The 19,875-nt window shown below is 38.4% G+C and overlaps 1 protein-coding gene across 3 annotated transcripts; it reads right to left on the bottom strand.

Annotated features, from left to right (window-relative positions):
• Positions 1-263: 263 nt before the first annotated feature.
• Positions 264-11,876, bottom strand: LOC113042985 (glucoside xylosyltransferase 1-like). 3 transcript variants are annotated; one of them, XM_026202040.1, is made up of 8 exons: positions 11,653-11,876; positions 8,167-8,259; positions 7,880-8,039; positions 6,941-7,072; positions 6,505-6,756; positions 5,373-5,496; positions 5,018-5,190; positions 264-1,274 (listed from the first exon to the last, which is right to left on the bottom strand). In XM_026202040.1, exons 1-8 carry the CDS (start codon positions 11,820-11,822, stop codon positions 1,104-1,106), a joined length of 1,275 nt encoding a protein of 424 aa, XP_026057825.1. In that variant the 5' UTR covers positions 11,823-11,876; the 3' UTR covers positions 264-1,103. The 3 variants fall into 3 exon arrangements, with proteins under 3 accessions (XP_026057825.1, XP_026057826.1, XP_026057828.1); XM_026202043.1 differs by lacking the exon at positions 264-1,274 and adding an exon at positions 1,381-1,425; XM_026202041.1 differs by lacking the exon at positions 8,167-8,259.
• Positions 11,877-19,875: the final 7,999 nt, after the last annotated feature.

Genomic DNA, 19,875 nt, shown 5'->3' on the forward strand with positions numbered 1-19,875 from the left:
CTCACATTAAAGCTCCAGCTAGCATCGCTATCCCAGCAGCCACTCACAAACACATGTGTATGCCTGCTCCCAGCAAACACTGGGCCAGCTCAGATGAGCCTCAGCGCTTCCAGTCCGTCTCTCTTTCTCAAGGTGCAGGGTTTCTCTCAGATCATCGTGTGTTTCTCAGATCATGTGATGCAGGAACTGTGCGATCTCTGAACATCTGTGAAGCTGCTCAGATCGATCCTGCGCTCGCTCATGAAGACACTGCTCACAAGAACTCAGAGAAAACACTTTTATTACAAAAATATACTATGAGAGCCAATACAGACTCTATTAGATTTCAACCACAGACGATTCAAATATTTCTTTAACCTGCGGCTCATTTTCATATTTCTACATTTAAATTAATCAGTACATTTCTCAGTAACATATCAGAGCATTACAAACACAAAAACATTACAAATTACCTGAAAAAAACATTTATTTGTAATATATATCTATACAAATGTACCAATTAATAGTTAATCAATAAAAATAATTACTAAATTTAAATTAACTCAATTAATTTCTTGTCTTTCTTTCTTTGGTGAAATGTAATCTAGACACAGTTTCACCTAAATCTAAATCTTTCTTCTCACCGTTTCAAACAGGATCATTATAATTAAGAATAGTTATAATTCTATTAACTGTAATTAAAACTGTAAATCATTCTGAAATGGTACTGAGCATCACAATAACCGTAAAATCCCACATTCATATTTTCCAGACATACAATATAAAGATCAAAAACAATTATAATACAAATGTATCAACTCTTTGCATAAAAACACTGATGTTGTGTGTAAATCTCTAAACCTGAACTGATTTTCACAAATATACCTCTGAGAAAACACTGAATATCATCACAGAGACAGAGATAGAGAGGAGTCTGGTGTGTGAAGGGATCTGAAACCCAGAGAGTACCACTGATGAAGACACACTCATCCTGGTCTCTGATGATCTGAGGACACGAGGTCTGTGATGGTTAACGAGCGCGACCCTCTCGCGCTCTCAGTGTGTGTGTGTGTGTGTGTGTGATTGTCAGCTGCTGGTGTGTGAGGTCGATCAGCTCTGAAGACTCAAACCTCTGCTGGTCTGGAGCGCTCCTGCTCCTCCTGAAGCTCTGTGACGCTCTGACGCAGTCGTTTGGTGAAGACCAGTCGAGATCGGCCGCAGTACGAGTGATCGCTCTTCAGCTTCTCCTCTAGAGGCAGGAGCAAACCTCGCAGAGGATCTCCATCCAGCGGGAACTGACCACCAGAGAGAAGAGAACACATCAGTCAGACCGATCCATTCATTCATAAAAAAATTTTTTAAATGGAAATTAAACATACTTCAGGAGCATTCTTTTTGTGTGTGTGTGCCATTGTTTTTTTGCAGATTTTTCCTGAAGTCTCATTACTATAATACAAAAAATGTATTTACTTTAAATTTCATAAAATGTAAATTATTTATTAGTGTTACTCTAATGCAATTAATATACTATAATCGTTTTTATTGCAATTTAACATTTTTATTTGTATATTTTCATATTTTATATTTTTTTATTTATAACTTGTAGTACATGTTTAATTAAATATTCATATTTTCTGTTTTCTTTTTAAAAAATTCTTAAAATTGTAGCACATTTGTTGTGTTATTATTATTATTACATTTATCATTAATTGTTTGTATAGCTCTTATTAAATTTTACTTCAGTTGTAGTTTTAGTCAAATTTAATAAAATCGATGCCTTGGCAACTAGTAGAAATAAAATAAGTTTTATACATGTTATTATACTCTACTGTTTTTCTATGTTATTTATTATGTTATTAAATGTTAATATTTCAGATAATGTTTTAATAAGGTTTTAGTTAATGACAATAAACCTGGTCTATAAACACAATTGTAGGTTTTTGTATAAAAATAAAAAAACTAATAATTACATTGTTGATGAGAAATACAATCATCCAAAATTAATAAATTAATATTTTATGAATGCATTACAGATGAGAATTATATCATAAAAATATTGTCACAATGCTAAACACACTTGATAATCCCAAAAGCTCATTTTCATTGTCTTTATGTTTGAAGAGAAGAAGGACGTGTTGGTCCTGAGATAAAACGAAGAGCATGCAGCACACGAGACTCTTGTCTGATGGACGTGCAGCTCGTTCTGTGTGATCTGGACATCAACTCAGTGAGAGCAGAAACTATGAGACGCAGCCAGATGAATCATGGGACGCCGCTAATGGCAGCTCATTTAGCTAATGATGCACCACACTTCCTGAGATACGAGAAACCACTGACCGTGATGACCAACACACACACACACACACACACACACACACACACACACACACACACACACACACACAGCCTACCCAACTCAAATGTTGCAGAATGAAAATACATAACATCTATAATAACAAAACGTGTATCTTTAAAAAGATAAAAACATCTCATCAGTGCTGGTTTCAGTTGATCTCGAGCACTGATGAGTTTCTGAGATTCAGACTCAAAGAACAACACATTAGAACGAATCACTCCGTACAGAGCGAATCAGTGAATCAGTTCAAAAGATCAAACCACATCTGATTCCTCATGAATCACTCTAATACTGTAGTGTTACATGTGTTATTCATTCATTTACTTATTTATTCTTAACTTAATTTATATTTATATATATATATATACAGAGAGAGAGAGAGAGAGAGAGCTTCTTCTAACCTCTCCCTGGACCCCGGTTTGTAAACCCCAGGTCTAGTAAATCACACGGTGCTCTATATTAGTTGTTGTTGTGTTCTGCTAGCCAGAACAATACACTCATCTATTTATTATCTATGGTTTATTTCCTGTTGTGTTCACAGCTGAACCTCAGTGACGGCCCACAGCGAGTGTGAACTGTGTGAAGAACACACACACACACACACACTGATGCTCCAGAGCTGCCAGCTGGATCAGATCAGTCTCTGGCAGCAAACACACACCTGAACAGGTGTCCACACACACACACACACACACACACACACACACACACACACACACACACTCTGTACGAGGTCAAGAAAATATGATCATATAACCCCAATTTTACAGTCTCTGCACTGGCTACCTATTAAGTTCCGTATCAGTTACAAATTATCATTACTTACCTATAAGGCCCTAAATGGTTTAGCTCCTGCGTACCTAACTAGCCTTCTACCACGCTACAACCCATCACGCTCCCTAAGGTCACAAAACACTGGACTTTTGGTCGTTCCTAGGATAGCAAAGTCCACTAAAGGAGGTAGAGCTTTCTCACATTTGGCTCCCAAACTCTGGAATAGCCTTCCTGATAATGTTCGGGGTTCAGACACACACTCTCTGTTTAAATCTAGATTAAAAAACACATCTCTTTCGTCAAGCATACGAATAATGTATCTCTTAAATTGTGAGTGTAGTTGCATCTGATCAAATGCACATTCTTATTCTTTAGCTTGGGTTAAACTAATTAATTTAACTCTGTTGGATCAGCAGCTATGCTAATGATGTCTCTATGTGTTTCTCTGTTTCTGCTGGGATCTTCATCCCGTGGTAACTAGGATTTACACAAGCTTCAGTCTGGATCCAGAACACCTGAGAAGAGATGATGCTGACCCTCAGAGTACCTCAGATGATGCTGACCCTGAATCAACAACAGAACTAACAAATATTGCTGCAAGTGTGACTGCATCATATAACAATTATTAATATTAATAATGTTCATCGTCTGGCTGAATACGTATTGTATTAATTTTCTACAAATCCTGTCAAACGTGCACAAACTGACAGTCACCACTTATAAGCTACTACTAAATATTGTAGAAACATAATTTTCTGTAAAGTTGCTTTGTAACGATTTGTATTGTAAAAAGCGCTATACAAATAAACTTGAATTGAATTAAATTTTAATTGCATTTTCATTTGAACTTTAATTAGAATGAGTAATTTTTACATATGTATGGAATACATTTACTCTGGTTGAATTTTGTTTTATGATGGTTTAGTAGTTTTGTGGCGTTTTCTCATTTTTTGTCATTTTTGTTTTTTAAGTTTATATAAGTTTTATTATTATTATTACTTTTAAGTAGATCAAGTAAAACTGACTGAAACTGAGAAAAAATTGCTTGTAAACTAGCTGAAATAAAATGTGGTTTTGAAAACTTTATTTCAGTTCAACAAACTAGCTGAAATATATATAGAAATACAGAAATATAATATAGACAGTAAGTATGTATATATATACAGTACAGGCCTAAAGTTTGGAAACATTACTATTTTTAATGTTTTTGAAAGAAGTTTCTTCTGCTCATCAAGCCTGCATTTATTTGATCAAAAATACAGAAAAAACAGTAATATTGTGAAATATTTTTACTATATATAATTTAAAATAATAGTTTTTAAATGTATTATACTTTAAATGATCATTTATGTCTGTGATGCAAAGCTGAATTTTTAGGATCATTATCACATGATCCTTTAGAAATCATTCTTATATGATGATTCATTATCAAAGTTGGAAACAGTTCTGCTGCTTAATATTATTTCAGAACATGTGATACTGTTTTAGAATACTAAAAACAAAAGAGAAGCTATTAGAATGATTTCTAAATGATCATGTGATCGACTGATGTTACATGTGACACTGAAGTCTGGAGGAATGATGCTGAAAATTCAGCGCTGCATCACAGGAATACATTATTTTTTTAAAGTATATTCAAATAGAAAACTATTATTTTAAATTGTAATAATATTTCACAATATAACTTTTTTCTGTATTTTTGATCAAATAAATGCAGGCTTGATGAGCAGAAGAAACTTCTTTCAAAAACATAAAAAATAGTAATGTTTCCAAACTTTAGGTCTATATATATATATATATATATATGAGAGAGCGAGAGAGAGAGAGAAGTCAGTTTAATGTTTTTAAATGTTTAATTGTAATTCATTTCAAATGAACAGAATGTTCATGTATCGTTTCAGTTCTCACCTGCTTTATGGCGTCATAAACAGCTCTGAAGGCGGGCTGCTTGTCGTCATGGTAAACGCCGCGGTTGCCGTGGAGAATGTAAACACCGCTGTGTTCAGCGCTGATGCAGTTGCTGCCGTAGATACAGTGATCAGGACGATAGTTCCAGAGACACTCCATCAGCAGCAGAGACTCTGACACACACACACACACACACACACACAGAGAGAGAGAGAGAGAGAGACACACACACACACACAGAGAGAGAGAGAGAGAGACACACACACACACACACACACACACACACACACAGAATCAGTGCAGCAGATCTACAGGTGATGATGATGAAGATGAGGAGGAGGAGGGAGAGCTGTACCTGGGTTATAGTGGAAGATGATGTTGAGCAGGTCCTGGTCGCCCCACGTGATGTTCAGCTTGTACTTGTGTAACAGAGGCATCAGAAGATCAGCCCACTTCAGATCCACCGCTGCCAGGTCATTCTGTCCACACACACACACACAGACACACACACACACACACACAGAGACACGCACGCACGCATGCACGCACACAGACACACACACACACGCAGAGAGAGACACACACACACACAGAGACACACACACACACACAGAGACACACACACACACACACACACTCATCAGTCCGTCTCAGGTGGGTGATCTTTATGCATGTTTTTACATAACTGTTCTCACTCAGACTCATGTTTGACAGATGAATGATGATGAAACCTCTTCAGTAATGAGGAAATATGAGAAGAGCAACAGAAGAACAACAGAGACCTCTGCTGGTGACACATCACTCATCAAAACCAGAAACACCTGCATTGATTTCATCAACATTTAAGGGTTCAAATGTGCATTTACATTAGAGATGTAAGTTTATTAATTTCTTTAAACGTTTTTTTTTTTATATATTTTCAATTTGAGGTTAATATTTCTATATATAACACTGAGATGCAGGATATAATATTTTCATATTTCTTTATCATTTTATTAGATCAAAGTAACAATAGTTCTGTTAACCCTTGAGTGAATTAAACTGAAACATGATCAAATATATTAAATGCACTGAAATGTTAACATGACTATTATTACTTACATCTAATAAAATGAGTTTAAAAATGTATACTCTTACAAATGATGTTAGTCATCAAATTATTGAATATTTTTTAACTATTCTGGCCTGTATCTATTGCATCTCAATGCAAACACTTTATCTTTTAACTTTACAAATATTTTAAAGAGAAAGTGAAAGTATTGAAATGTAATATACACCGGCCATCATGTCTTCAATATTTTATAATATTTTCTTTAACTCCTCCGTGTCCATTAAAGACAGTCTCAGATGGGATAACTATCAGCTGAGCCGAAATATCCATCTGGTGTTAACAGGTTCACAGATGCAGAGCTGAAATACACACACTTCAGGAGAACAGCATGTGTATGGTGTGTGTCCTCATGCGTGTGTATCCCGGAGGACTGTACCTTGAAGAGTGTGTGTCGGATGCGGGTCATGTTCATGAGCATGACTCCTGAGTTGACGCCGGTCTGGCCGTAGTACGGGTGTCGAGCGAAGCGGTTGTACCAGCCGATGCGTGGCTCCTCGTGCTCCGGGGACATGGCTGCCACCTGACTGCTGTTGAACCGGGACAGAAAGCTCCAGACGTCCTCCAGCGGCCGCAGGAACAGCACATCTGTGTCCACGTACAGCACAGAGTCCACCTGCTTCAGAAGCAGCTGACACACCAGCACTCCGTCACTGACACCACCCGCCTCCTCAAACACCACCAAACACTGCACTCCATTCTGTGCTACACAGAGCTGCACCGTTCACTTGATTCATTACTGGAGGAATCAGTGTGTAACTCACTGCGGTTTGACTTCTGTAAAGTGAGATATTTCCAACAGAAAAGATACTCACGGGGAGGAAGAGTCTCTGAGAAGCGCAGGGTTTGAACAGTCTCTTCCACTCTCTGGCGTTCTCACTGGGGAAGACTATGGGATAAACGCTGTAGCTGAACGTCGAGCGAAACCTCTGCGGCCACGACTCCAGCTGCACGACACACACAGGATTTCAGGAAGATCAGTGTGTGCTGCTTCTCTCAGATTTAACATCAAGCTGTAATATATCCACCACATATCTCCATCTACCCAGACCACACACACATGCTAATGTTTGCTTTAAATTATTAAAACTTTACTATTGTGTTTCTCTGAACATTCTAATCTCGGTTATTTGAACGTTTCATTTGATCATTTTTCAAACATGTGAATGTTACTCTTGAGTGTTCTCTGAAGTGTAACATTTAAAAACATCAAACAAATAGAACTATTTTATTAAATCTGTTCCATGAATGTAGACATTCCATGTTCTGATCTAACATTTTGAGAAAACTATTAAAGATCAGTAAACCCTGAACAAACATTATATGTTACTGTTTTGTTCATAACTCTTCCAGAACGATCCGAGATGTTTTAGTGCAAGAAGTAAAACAGAGTAAAGGTTTAATCATTTTTATTTACACGCATCAGTAAAATAGCAATATTTACCTGCTCACATTGATCCTAAAACATCTGAATCCATTTCAAAAGCCTCTCTGTGAACATTCTTGAGTCAGAGGTCTTAAACCTAACAGTTTACTCTAAAATCCTTCAAATCAGAACAACTATAAATACATCTCTGTTGTTTCTTTGTTATTATTATTATTATTATTATATTGTCTGGTTTCCTGCATTTACAGTCTTGTATCATGTTTGTCACTTCTGTATTTTACATCGGGTCTGAGAAATCCTCTAAAAGTGTTGTTTAATTCAGTTTTACCCTAACACCACCGTGTATATTCCTCATATACGTGCTCACCTCCTGTCTGAATCCGGCGTGGAGGTGGTCTTCTGAGAAGATGTGAAAGCACAAGTGTCTGTGGCTGAAGAGGACAGCAGATTTCAGCATGACGAGTGTTTCCTCCAGTCTGGAGCCACAGGCCACCACGGCCAGCTGGACCGGGTCCTGAGGAGCAGACCTGCACCAGACACACACACAGATCAGTGTCATCAGCAGAACACACTCAACACTAGAGCCGTGTCACACACACGAACAGTGAACGCTCACAGACAGACCCATCTAGATCTAGAGCCGACGGTCTGTACCTAGGAGCCGAGTCCGTAACGCAGTGGTTTGGGCAAACATCACGGCTGATTCTCCAGTACGGCTCCCAGTGAGTGACAGAGTCTGAACCACACCTGACAGGAGACACACACACACACACACACACCAGCACGTCTCAGTCACACACACTCTCAGCTGTGCAGAACAACCAGCCTTCTCATCCAGATACAAACCTGTTTACTAAAGAGTTGGGACAAGGTCATGTTTATCACTGTGTGACATCTCCTCTTCTCTTTATAACAGTCTGCAAACGTCTGGGGACTGAGGAGACGAGCGTCTCAAGTTTAGGAAGAGGAATGTTGTCCCATTCTTGTCTAACACAGGCTTCTAGTTGCTCAACTGTCTTAGGTCTTCTTCATCACATCTTCCTCTTTATGATGCACCAAATGTTTTCTATGGGTGATTCTATTTCTTTCCAGATGTGTGAGCTGCCCATGCCACACACACTCATGAACCCCATACCATCAGAGATGCAGCTTCTGAACTGAGCAACGATAACAACTTGGGTTGTCTTTGTCCTCTTTAGTCTGGATGACATGGCATCCCAGTTTTCCAGTTTTCTGACGACCGAACAGTGAGCCTTGTCCCAGAGAAAACACCTGCGCTTCTGGATCATGTTCAGATATGGCTTCTTTTTTGACCTATAGAGTTCTAGCTGGTAACAGTGAATGTCACGGTGGATTGTGTTCACTGACAGTGTTTTCTGGAAGTATTCCTGAGCCCATGTTGTGATTTCCATTACAGTATCATTCCTGTATGTGATGCAGTGCTGTCTAAGAGCTGAAGCTCATGGGCATTCAGTATGGTTTTCCAGCCTTGACCCTTACGCACAGAGATTGTTCCAGATTCTCTGAATCTTTGGATGATATTATGCACTGTAGATGATGATAACTTCAAACTCTTAACAATTTTTCTCTGAGAAACTCCTTTCTGATATTGCTCCACTATTTTTCACTGCAGAATGGGGGAATTGGTGATCCTCTGCCCATCGTGACTTCTGAGAGACACTGAGAGGCTCTTTTTATACCCAAACATGTTCCCAATTGACCTAATAAGTAGCAAATTGGTCCTCGAGCTGTTCCTTATATGTACATTTAACTTTTCCGGCCTCTTATTGCTACCTGTCCCAACTTTTTTGGAATATGTAGCTCTCATGAAATCCAAAATGAGCCAATATTTGATATGAATGAGCCAATACTTTCAACATTTGATATATTATCTATATTCTATTGTGAATAAAATATAAGTTTATGAGATTTGTAAATTATTCCATTCCTTTTTTACTCACAATTTGTAGGGTCCCAACTTTTTTGGGTTTGTAAATAAATATATTATAGATCTATAAAAATATGTAATAATTAACCCAGGTTTTCAAACTGGTGTATGGGGATTTTAGAAAAAACTATCAATGTAAAAAAATATAAATAATATATTTTGTATATATTATATACAAATATTAAATTAATATAAAAATAACAGTAATAATACAATTATATCCAACTAAATAAAGAAAATAAGATTTTCAATGTGTACAGTATTTACAGTGGGGAAATGGGTCCTTATACATGCTTTTTTTAATCATATTTAGTGGTTCCTGAAATCTAAAGTATTGAGTATTAATATTGACTGTACTAACAAGAAAAAGTCAAAAGTCAATCGGTGAATACAATAAAAACGCATAATAACAATAATAAAACTAACTAGATAAAAAAGTTCGTCAAGACAAACTTTAAGTTGGCTTGAGAAAGCCTGGCCAGAAAGTCGGAAAAAGTTAGAAAAGTTAGAAAAGTTAGAAAAGTTTAAGAAGTTTAAAAAGTTTTAAGTTTGATGGTATTCAGTCTGAGATAGATAAAATAGATAGATATATAGATATATAGATATATAAATAGATAGATAGATAGATAGATAGATAGATAGATAGATAGATAGACACAGTCAGAAGATAGATAGATAGATCTAGGGTACCCAGGAGTGGTTGCTAAGGTGTTGCTATGTGGTTGCTAGGGTACCCTGAGTGGTTGCTAAGGTGTTGCTATGGTATCTGGGATGGTTGCTAGGGTGTTGCTATGCGGTTGCTAGGGTACCCTGAGTGGTTGCTAAGGTGTTGCTATGCGGTTGCTAGAGTAACTGGGATGGTTGCTAGGGTGTTGCTATGCGGTTGCTAGGGTACCCTGAGTGGTTGCTAAGGTGTTGCTATGCGGTTGCTATGGTATCTGGGATGGTTGCTAGGGTGTTGCTATGTGGTTGCTAGGGTACCCTGAATGGTTGCTAAGGTGTTGCTATGTGGTTGCTAGGGTACCCAGGGTGGTTGCTAAGATTTTGGTATGAGGTTGCTAGGATACCCTGGGTGGTTTCTAGGTTGGTTAGGATAGTTGCTAGAGTGTTGCTATGAAGATAGATAGATAGATAGATAGATAGATAGATAGATGAGAATAGATAGATAGAATAGAGTCAGAAGATGGATAGATAGATAGATAGATAGATAGATAGATAGATAGATAGATGAGTTTTAATATAGATAGATAGATGAGTTTGAAGATAGATAGATAGATAGATAGATAGATAGATAGATAGATATAGTTTGAATATGGATAGATAGATAGATAGATAGATAGATAGATAGATAGATAGATAGATAGATAGATAGATAGATGAGTTTAAATGAGTTTGAATGGGTTAGTAATAGTACATAGGTTAGTCTGATTGAGTCTAATGGGCTTCAGTGTGTTTAGATTTGAATTTTTGACAGTTGGAGTTTGACGGAATGTTCAGTTGAGCAGAGGCTTTTCAATGCAAGTCTATGGGAGTTTTTATGATTTTTAATCTTCAGTTTAATGAAAAGTATAAGTCCGATCAGTCTAAAAAGATATAGCAACTAACTTCAGATCAGTCTGAAGAGCTGGGCTGAGTTTGGAGTTTGTAGAGTTAAAGCTCTAGGAGGAGTAGCAGTTGAAAATTTTAGTCTCAGAAGAATAATAATAATATTAAGTTTAAATAGAATATCAGTAAGTTGGCTTTCTCAAGCCAACTTAATAATAAAACAATAAAATGCAAACCATTCATTTGCAAAATTGAACTCGAGATGACCTGACTCATGGATATTAATTATGTAACATGACGTAAGCCCAGTAGGAGTCGCTGATTGGCTGAAAGCCTGGCCGGTGGGAGGGCGAATTAACTGCTTCTACGCGACGTGCATAAAGGGCCTTAACAAGGAAGCTTATGAATATTAATTCGATGTTAGCAGCTTCAGCCCGAGTACATTAGTAGGCTTAAATGACTAGAAATCCATCAAACAACCGTTCAATTAAAACAACTGTCTTATATGAGTATCAACCGCATTCAATTCATGAGTCCGGTGTATATAAGTTCAGTTTTGTGTCGTCGAGAAGATCTTTGCACAGATGTTTGTATATGATGTTGTGAGGTTGATTTTGTACATCTTGTGTGTGTTATTGTTTGTTTACCTGTCATCCTGCGCGCGTCCACTCAGGCCCGTGTCCACTGCGCGTGTCCGCGGCGCTCGCTCCCGATGATCCGCGCGCTCCAGAGACGACACGAGCTGATTAAAGATGTAGAGCAGTGAGCAGAAGACTAACAGCGTGCAGACGAACAAAACTCGAAGATATCGCCGCATTTTCTGACTGAAAGAGCAGCCATGAAGATCAATCACGCTCCTGGCGGAAGCGCGCTCATGAATATTAATCAGCTGCGACGAAGCTTCCTGGAGACGCAAGGTCACGTGACCACGTGGCCCGCCTTTCGGCCGAACGTCATGTTATCAGTCATTTTATAATATTTTGGGGGAAAATGTTTTCGAGTGAAAAAAAAAACAAACAAAAACAGTTTTTTTAAAATAACATTATTAAAGGGAAGAACAGGTGAGGAAACAACAACAATGAATTGACATATAGTGAATAGTGGCAAGCAAAACAGTAACTACTCATAATCCTATACAAACTTATTGGCATTAAGTAGCCTATATTGCTTTTTTTTTTTGTAACATTATTTTACACCACTTTTTTCATAATAAAGGAGGAGGAAAACAACAGGGAGAGTCCATAAGGGATGAGAGGGAATTGACTAGTGAAAGAAATGAAGAGACAGAGGGAGTGCAACAGAGAGAGCACCAAGCCAAAGCAGCAGACAGAAGAGATCTGTTCAGACTTAGGGGATAAGGACACTGCTCCTAAACAGTTAAAGCCGTCTCAATACCCTCATACTCAGTTTGGCACACAGAAAAGAGCCTTTCAAGGAACAGTGGTTCAAAAGTTTCAAATGGCTGGAATACTCAGCTAAACAAAATGCTGCTTTCTGCTTTCCTTGTAGGGTATTTGGCAAAAATGTCAGAAAGGATGCACTTGTTAATGATGGAGTTAATAACTGGCTAAAGGCACTTAGCAAGTTTCAAAAACATGAAACAATACAGTCACATAAGGACAGTGTGGTTTGTTGGAACAGCTAAAAAGCAAGCCTGTCAAAAGGGAAGGTTGTAGAGCAGATAGAAGCAAGCAAGTACCACTGAAATTAGTGAAAGAAGGCAGTACCTAGAACGTATTATGGCAGGAACCTGCTTCTTCTGGAAACAAGGCATAGCATTCAGAGGTCATGATGAAACAGATGAGAGACACAACAAAGGCAATTTCCTAGAGTGCATGTCACTTTTGACCAAATTTGATCTCTTCCTGCAGAGATACACCGCCCCTTCAAACACCACATACCTCTCATCTGATGAGATGATAGAGTGCTGTTCACAAGAAATAACAGAAAATATCATCAGTGAGATAAAGGGAGCAAATATGTATGCCATTATGGCTGATGAGGCCAGGGATGGAAAGACTCTGTGTTAGATATGTGTCTGTTGAGGATGCCGTCAAAGAAAGATTCCTAGCCCTTACAGAGGGGTCACAGTTTGATGCTACTTTAATAACAGCTGCAATTGAAGATCAGTTGGTAAAGAAGGGATTTGATCAGGTGAAATGTGTGGCACAGACCTGAGATGGGGCAGCTGTCATGAGTGGGGATGTTGGGGGTGTACAAGGGGTGTCTAGTATCGCCCCTGCTATAAACCATATATAATCACATGTACAGTAAAACATGTGAGAACACAGAAGCTACCCTAAAAACATTGTTTAACCGTGATATAATGCAAATAGTGATAGAAGCTCTTTACACCAGAGAAATATCCTGACTGCAAGTAAAAATAGATTATATTTAAACTCTGTAAAAAATAGCAGCATTTTCTTTGCAAAGAGTAAATGGTAGTTAGATGCTGTATATAGCTTATTGCAAATTGTGGCAGATATTTGCACCTCATTATTGTAGTAAAACTGTATGCTATAATAACATACTGAGCGTAAATTACCAATTTTGTTACAATTATTAATGAATGCTTTTCGTACAGGCGAGCAGTTGATTGTGACTGTTTATATTTGTGTTATGAACTATTTTACTATTTTAACTATTTTTTTTTTATTTCAGTAATAATTCCAAATTATCAAAATAAAATATATAAAATAATGATTTCTATTTTAATATCCTTTAAAATATGTGAAAATGATGTGCAGCTATATTTTCAGCATCATTCCTCCAGTCTTCAGTGTCACATGATCTTCAGAAATCAGAATAATATGATTATTTATTATTAGAACTATTAATAGTTGTGCTACCAAATATTATTTTGGAATCTGCGATACTTTTTTCAGGATTCTTCGATTTATAATTTTTTTAAAGAACAGCGTTTATTCCAAATATAAATCTCTTCTAACAATATTTATCTTTGATATCACTTCTTATCAATTTAACACATCCTGAATAAAAGATTCTAAAATATAATAAAGAATACAATTTCTTATAAAAAAGAAAGGATAAATTTACAAAGTCGAGAACATGCTCCGAAGTGCCGATCTGAATCAACCGAGTCGCGAACAGGCTCCGAAGTGCCGATCTGAATCAACTATGTAAAAAAACAGAATACCGTTCTTACCAAATTCATTCAACACGTTATTAATCATCAGTGTTGGGAAGGTTACTTTGGAAATGTAATAGGTTACAGATTACAAGTTACCCTGTTTAAAATGTAATAGTAGTGTAACTTTCAATTACTTTATTAAAGTAATGTAACTAATTACTTTTGAGTACTTTTTGATTACTTTTCTAAATTTGTGAACATTATAATAAATAAAAGCATATATATCAACTCAAATACAGTTATCTAATAAGCATGTGTCATATGCTGTTTAATAAACTCCTGAAACATTGGTGTTTTTTTTTTTTAACTGCTGTCTCTTTATATATGATATGATGATAGTTTTCTCAAAATAAGTAAAATGCATGAAGTGACAGAGCAGTTCTAGAAATTATGTGTATGTGCTCGTGTACTCATATATTGAGACACACTGCGAGCTTCAGTAGGCCATGTGTAGTAAATGAAACTGCATGTCTTTGCCATTAATTTACAGGAGGGGCAGACTGGGAAAAAAAATCTGAATGGAAAATTCAAACTCATACAAACAAATTCATTGTTACGTTCCACCCAGTCTAGGATAGGGGAAAGCAACATTAAAGAAAAAAAAGTAAACAACAAAACTGTGATACAACAATTTATTTGATGTAACACAAACAAGGAAGTATTAAGTCTTCAGGAGTGGATGAAAATCCCAAAGAAAATACAATAAAAAAATGCCTCTAACTATTGCGACCAAGTCTACACTTACCTTACAGAAATAAAAAGTAAATAAACAACAATATAATTCCCTTAATCCCTCTCTAGTTTTAAACAGGAGAAAATGATTCAAAAATAATAAAAGAGGGCACCCACTCCCTAGAACTTCCCGTTTTTGGATGTATATATTGAAATTAGAAGACACGTTTCCACAATTGGTATCAAAATAAATACAGAAAGAAATAAGGGTCTATATCAATGTAACAATGTTGACAAGTTAACAGCAAGGCAAAGAATTAAATAGAAAGGTTTTAACACTGATTCACAACTGAACAACAGTAGAGCTTAGAAAGAACCAACTATTAGCTAAAGCCCCAAACAACAAAAGAACCACGCGTTCCTCTCCCTTGAGCGCGATGAGGCTTTTAAACTTCGACAAGACCACTCCCCAAACGAGCATCCTTCATCCCAGGAGATCACCTTCACCTGGCTTTACCTGCACAGAAATAAAGGCATGGGGGGGGGGGGGGCAACCACGACTGCCATCTAGTGGTTGGGAAGACATGTATACAAAATAAACTTAATCTGTAGAACGTAACACCCCACCCTTAAATTACAAACCAGGGGTTTGTATATAATACAAGACAGTATACCTCTAAATTTCACCATCATAAACATGTGACAGAGCATCAGCAACAACATTTTCAACTCCTTTCTTATAATGAATGTCTAGATTGAACTCCTGTACCATGAGCGACCACCTCATCAAACGCTGGTTTGAGTTGGACATTCGTGACAAAAAAACCAAGGGATTGTGGTCCGTATACACCCTAATGGGATTACAGCTTCCACCAACATATACTTCAAAATACTGAAGTGCCAGAAACAGAGATAGTGCTTCTTTCTCTATAGTACTATACTTTCTTTGACTCTTCGTAAACTTTTTAGAGAAGTAAGCTACAGGGTGTTCAATACCAGAGTCATCATCCTGCAGCAATACAGCTCCAGCTCCACAGGCACTGGCATCCACTTGCAACTTGAAAGGAAGTGAAAAGGTAGGAGCAGACAGCACTGGAGAATTACAAAGGAGTATCTTTGCAGAATTAAAGGCCTGTTCACATTCAGGTCCCCACACAAATTTTCTGGCCGTACTTAGCAGATCTGTTAGTGGGGATACCACCACTGAAAAATTCCTACAGAATGCACGGTAATATCCAGTCATCCCCAGAAAACGTCGGAGCTCTCTCTTGTTGGTTGGGGTGGGAAAATCAACAATGGCATTCACTTTGGCATCAACTGGCTTAACTTGCCCTTGTCCAATCACTTTACCAAGATAAGTGACCATAGCTTTAGCAAATTCACACTTCGCCAAGTTTAAGGTCAATGATGCTTCAGCCAACCTCTTGAAAACTAGTTCCAAGTTATTTACGTGATCCTCCCAAGACATTGAGTAGATAACCAAGTCGTCCAGATATACCTCACAATTGGGCACCCCTGACAAAACTCTCTGCATGAGCCGTTGGAAAGTTGCTGGGGCATTTCTCATCCCGAATGCCATAATGGAATATTGCAGGAAGTTATCAGGGGTGACAAATGCAGAGATCTCAGAGGCCCGTGGGGTCAAGGGTACCTGCCAATACCCCTTTAGGAGATCAAGCTTGGTAATGTAACGAGCAGAGCCTACTCGATCTACACAATCCTCCATACGTGGCAGGGGGAAGGAATCTGGTTTTGTTATATTATTAACCCTACGGTAGTCAGTACAAAATCTTACAGTTGAGTCAGGTTTTGGAACTAAAATACAGGGTGAAATCCATGGGCTTTGACTGGGAAAGGCCAAACCATGATTTAACAAATATTCTACTTCCTTTCTCATTAATTCACGCTTCATTGGGTTGAGCCGATATGGGTGTTGCTTGATTGGCCTACACTCGCCCACATCGATATCGTGTTTCAACACTGTAGTCTGCGTTGGCACATCAGAAAATAAAGTAGAATACTTGTGGACCAGATTTACAATGTCCTCACATTGTTCTTTAGGAAGATACCAGAAATATGATTTCAAATCACTCAAAATGGAGGAATTATTTAAGCGCATTGTCAGGCCATGAACATCACTATTGGCCAAGCCATCATTTACAGGATTATATACCACTTGTCTGACACTAGTGGACAAAACCGATACAGGTTTTGGTATTGACTCTGGAGATACCGACCTGGTCACGTAGGCTTTCAACATATTTATGTGACACAACCGGGTTTTTCTCTTACGGTCTGGGGTACTAATCACATAGTCTGTGTCACCAAGCTTTCGCTCAACAACATAGGGGCACGAAAATTTGGCTTGCAAAGCTGAGCCAGGAACAGGAAGAAGGACAAGCACTTTTTCACCAGGTTGAAAATTACGCACTACACTTTGCTTATCATAATGAGCTTTCATTTTAGCCTGTGTTTTAACAAGATGCTGTTTTGCAACTTCACATGCCCTGTGGAGACGTTCCCGAAAAGAACTGACATAGTCTAAAACTGACATGGGTGGAGTGGTCTTAGACAGCAACTGCTCACTCAACAACTTCAATGGTCCCCGAACTGTATGGCCAAAAACGAGTTCCGCAGGACTGAAACCCAGTGACTCTTGAACGGTCTCTCTAATTGCAAACATGAGTAATGGCAATCCCTCTCCCCAGTCTTTTCCTGTATCAAGACAGTATGCACGAAGCATGGACTTTAAAGTTTGGTGAAACCTTTCAAATGCCCCCTGGGACTCAGGGTGATAGGCACTTGACAGTTGATGTTTCACCCCCAGTTCTCGTAATACCTGCCTGAACACATGAGAGGTAAAATTGGTACCTCTATCAGATTGGATAATCTTAGGCAATCCAAATGTAGAGCAAAATTTTACAAGCTCCTTAACAACTACTTTTGCTTTAAGAGTACGTATCGGGACAGCCTCAGGATATCGTGTCGCAGCACACATTAACGTTAGGATGTACTGATGACCTGATTTTGACTTGGGCAATGGACCTACACAATCAATCAGGAGTTTCTCAAAAGGCTCTCCCACAACCGGAATTGGTTGCAAAGGAGCAGGAGAAATAACCTGATTTGGTTTACCTGAGAGCTGACAAACACAACAGGAACGAACAAAGCCTGACACTGCAGACTTCAAACCGGGCCAAAAGAAGTACCTTGAAATCCGCTGGAAAGTCTTTGTGATACCCAGATGACCAGACAAAACATTCTCATGAGCCAACTTCAGAACTTGTCTACGATAACCTTGTGGAAGAACAATTTGGTAGCTTGTACTCCACTCATCCTCATCAGAGAATTGTCGCCTCCACCAACGCATTAGCACTTCCCGGTCCCAAAAATATCCTACTCTAGTTTTAGGACTTCTTTCACCAGCGCAGGTGGCACTTATGCACTTCGATAAAGTGGGATCAGACTTTTGTGCTATAGCTAATTGTTCTCTACCAACTGTTAAAGGAATTTTCTCCACTTCAGTCAGGACATCAAGATCTGATTTAAAAAGTTCAGGGTCAATAGACAGCTTGACTTCCACCGGCTCACTCTGAGTAATCAAGAAAGAGTCTGAAAGTTCAACAACATCATCATATTTACGAGCCTGAGCACGAGTCACAGCACAAACAGGAAAGACGGATGGAAACTTTTCTGCAATGTCATTTGAACCACAAGCAGTAGGAACATCCGTCACCACAGGACAGGGAAAAACCTTTCCACCTGCTAGATCATTTCCTAGGATAAGACTTATCCCCTTCACTGGTAATTGAGAACAGACAGCTATCTTCACAGGCCCTTCAACCAGATCAGACTTTAAATGGACTTGATGCAACGGAACTTTGACACAACCCAATTCAATCCCCTGTATTAAAACACTTTCACCAGTATATGACTCCGATGAGAATGATAGAGCACTCTTCAGAATCAAAGACTGTGCACTTCCTGTGTCCCTCAGCATCTGAATAGGCTTATAGTCAGAACCAGCAGAAAGAGACACAGAGCCGTTAAAAATGAAAGGTTCATATACTTTGGACTTGAGTGGAGAATCAAAACTGGATGCACTCTGAACAAACGCTACACTTTTAGTCTTGGCAGCAGAGTTTTTCTGCTTCCAGGCCTTGCACTCAGAAATTAAATGGCTGGGGTCAAGACAATAAAAGCAAACACGCCCATCTCCATTTAATTTAGCAACTGGGCTACGACCACTAGCGACTGGCATGTCATTTCTGTATGAATGAGGAGTTTTAGGCATGCCTCTCTCCCTACTTTCATCCCTAAAAGACAGATTTCTAGTTGGACGTGGTGAAGAAAAACACCTGTTTATGGGTCAACACAAATTCATCACAAATAACTGCTGCATCCTGCAGAGACACAACCCTTTACTCATTCAAGTGAACAACAATTTTCTCTGGGATGCAACGCTTGAAATCTTCCAACAAAAGCAATTCTTGCAGCTGTTCAAAACTATTAACTTTGCTAGACAGACACCATTTTTCAAAGTGATTTTTCTTTTCTCTAGCAAATTCTACAAATGTCTGATTGACTGTTTTTGACAAATTTCTAAATTTCTGGCGATAGGCCTCAGGCACAAGCTCATAGGTTCGAAGTACTGCAGATTTAACAATGTCATAGTCTAAAGACTGCTCTATTGGCAAAGCTGAAGAAACCTCCTGGGCCTTCCCTACTAAACTGCATTGCAGTAACAAGGCCCACATCTCCTTTGGCCACTTCAAATTAGCAGCCACTCGTTCAAATGCGGTGAAATAAGCGTCAACTTCGCTCTCACGAAATCTTGGCACTAATGCAATGTTTTTACTCACATCAAAACCGGATTGTGAATCTAACATTGAATGATTAGGACTTTGCACAGGAGAAGTGCCAGAGGGAGCTCTAGATCGTGGCAATGGAACAGGCTTACTCTGCATTTGCTGAGCCTGTAAATCTAGCTGCCGCAATCTAATATCACGATCAGCTTGTATCTCAATAGCCCGAAGCCGAATTCTTT

Source organism: Carassius auratus, chromosome 25 (genome assembly GCF_003368295.1).
Source record: "Carassius auratus strain Wakin chromosome 25, ASM336829v1, whole genome shotgun sequence".
Lineage (NCBI taxonomy): Eukaryota > Metazoa > Chordata > Actinopteri > Cypriniformes > Cyprinidae > Carassius > Carassius auratus.

What these genes read in the sequence shown, in the direction of transcription:
- LOC113042985 (XM_026202040.1), bottom strand. Translation starts at nt 11,822, where the DNA reads ATGCGGCGATATCTTCGAGTTTTGTTCGTCTGCACGCTGTTAGTCTTC. An exon ending in GGACGCGCGCAGGATGACAG is followed by an intron (nt 8,260 to 11,652) that starts GTAAACAAACAA and finishes GTCTCCTGTCAG; the next exon opens with GTGTGGTTCAGACTCTGTCA. An exon ending in GTTACGGACTCGGCTCCTAG is followed by an intron (nt 8,040 to 8,166) that starts GTACAGACCGTC and finishes TGTCTGGTGCAG; the next exon opens with GTCTGCTCCTCAGGACCCGG.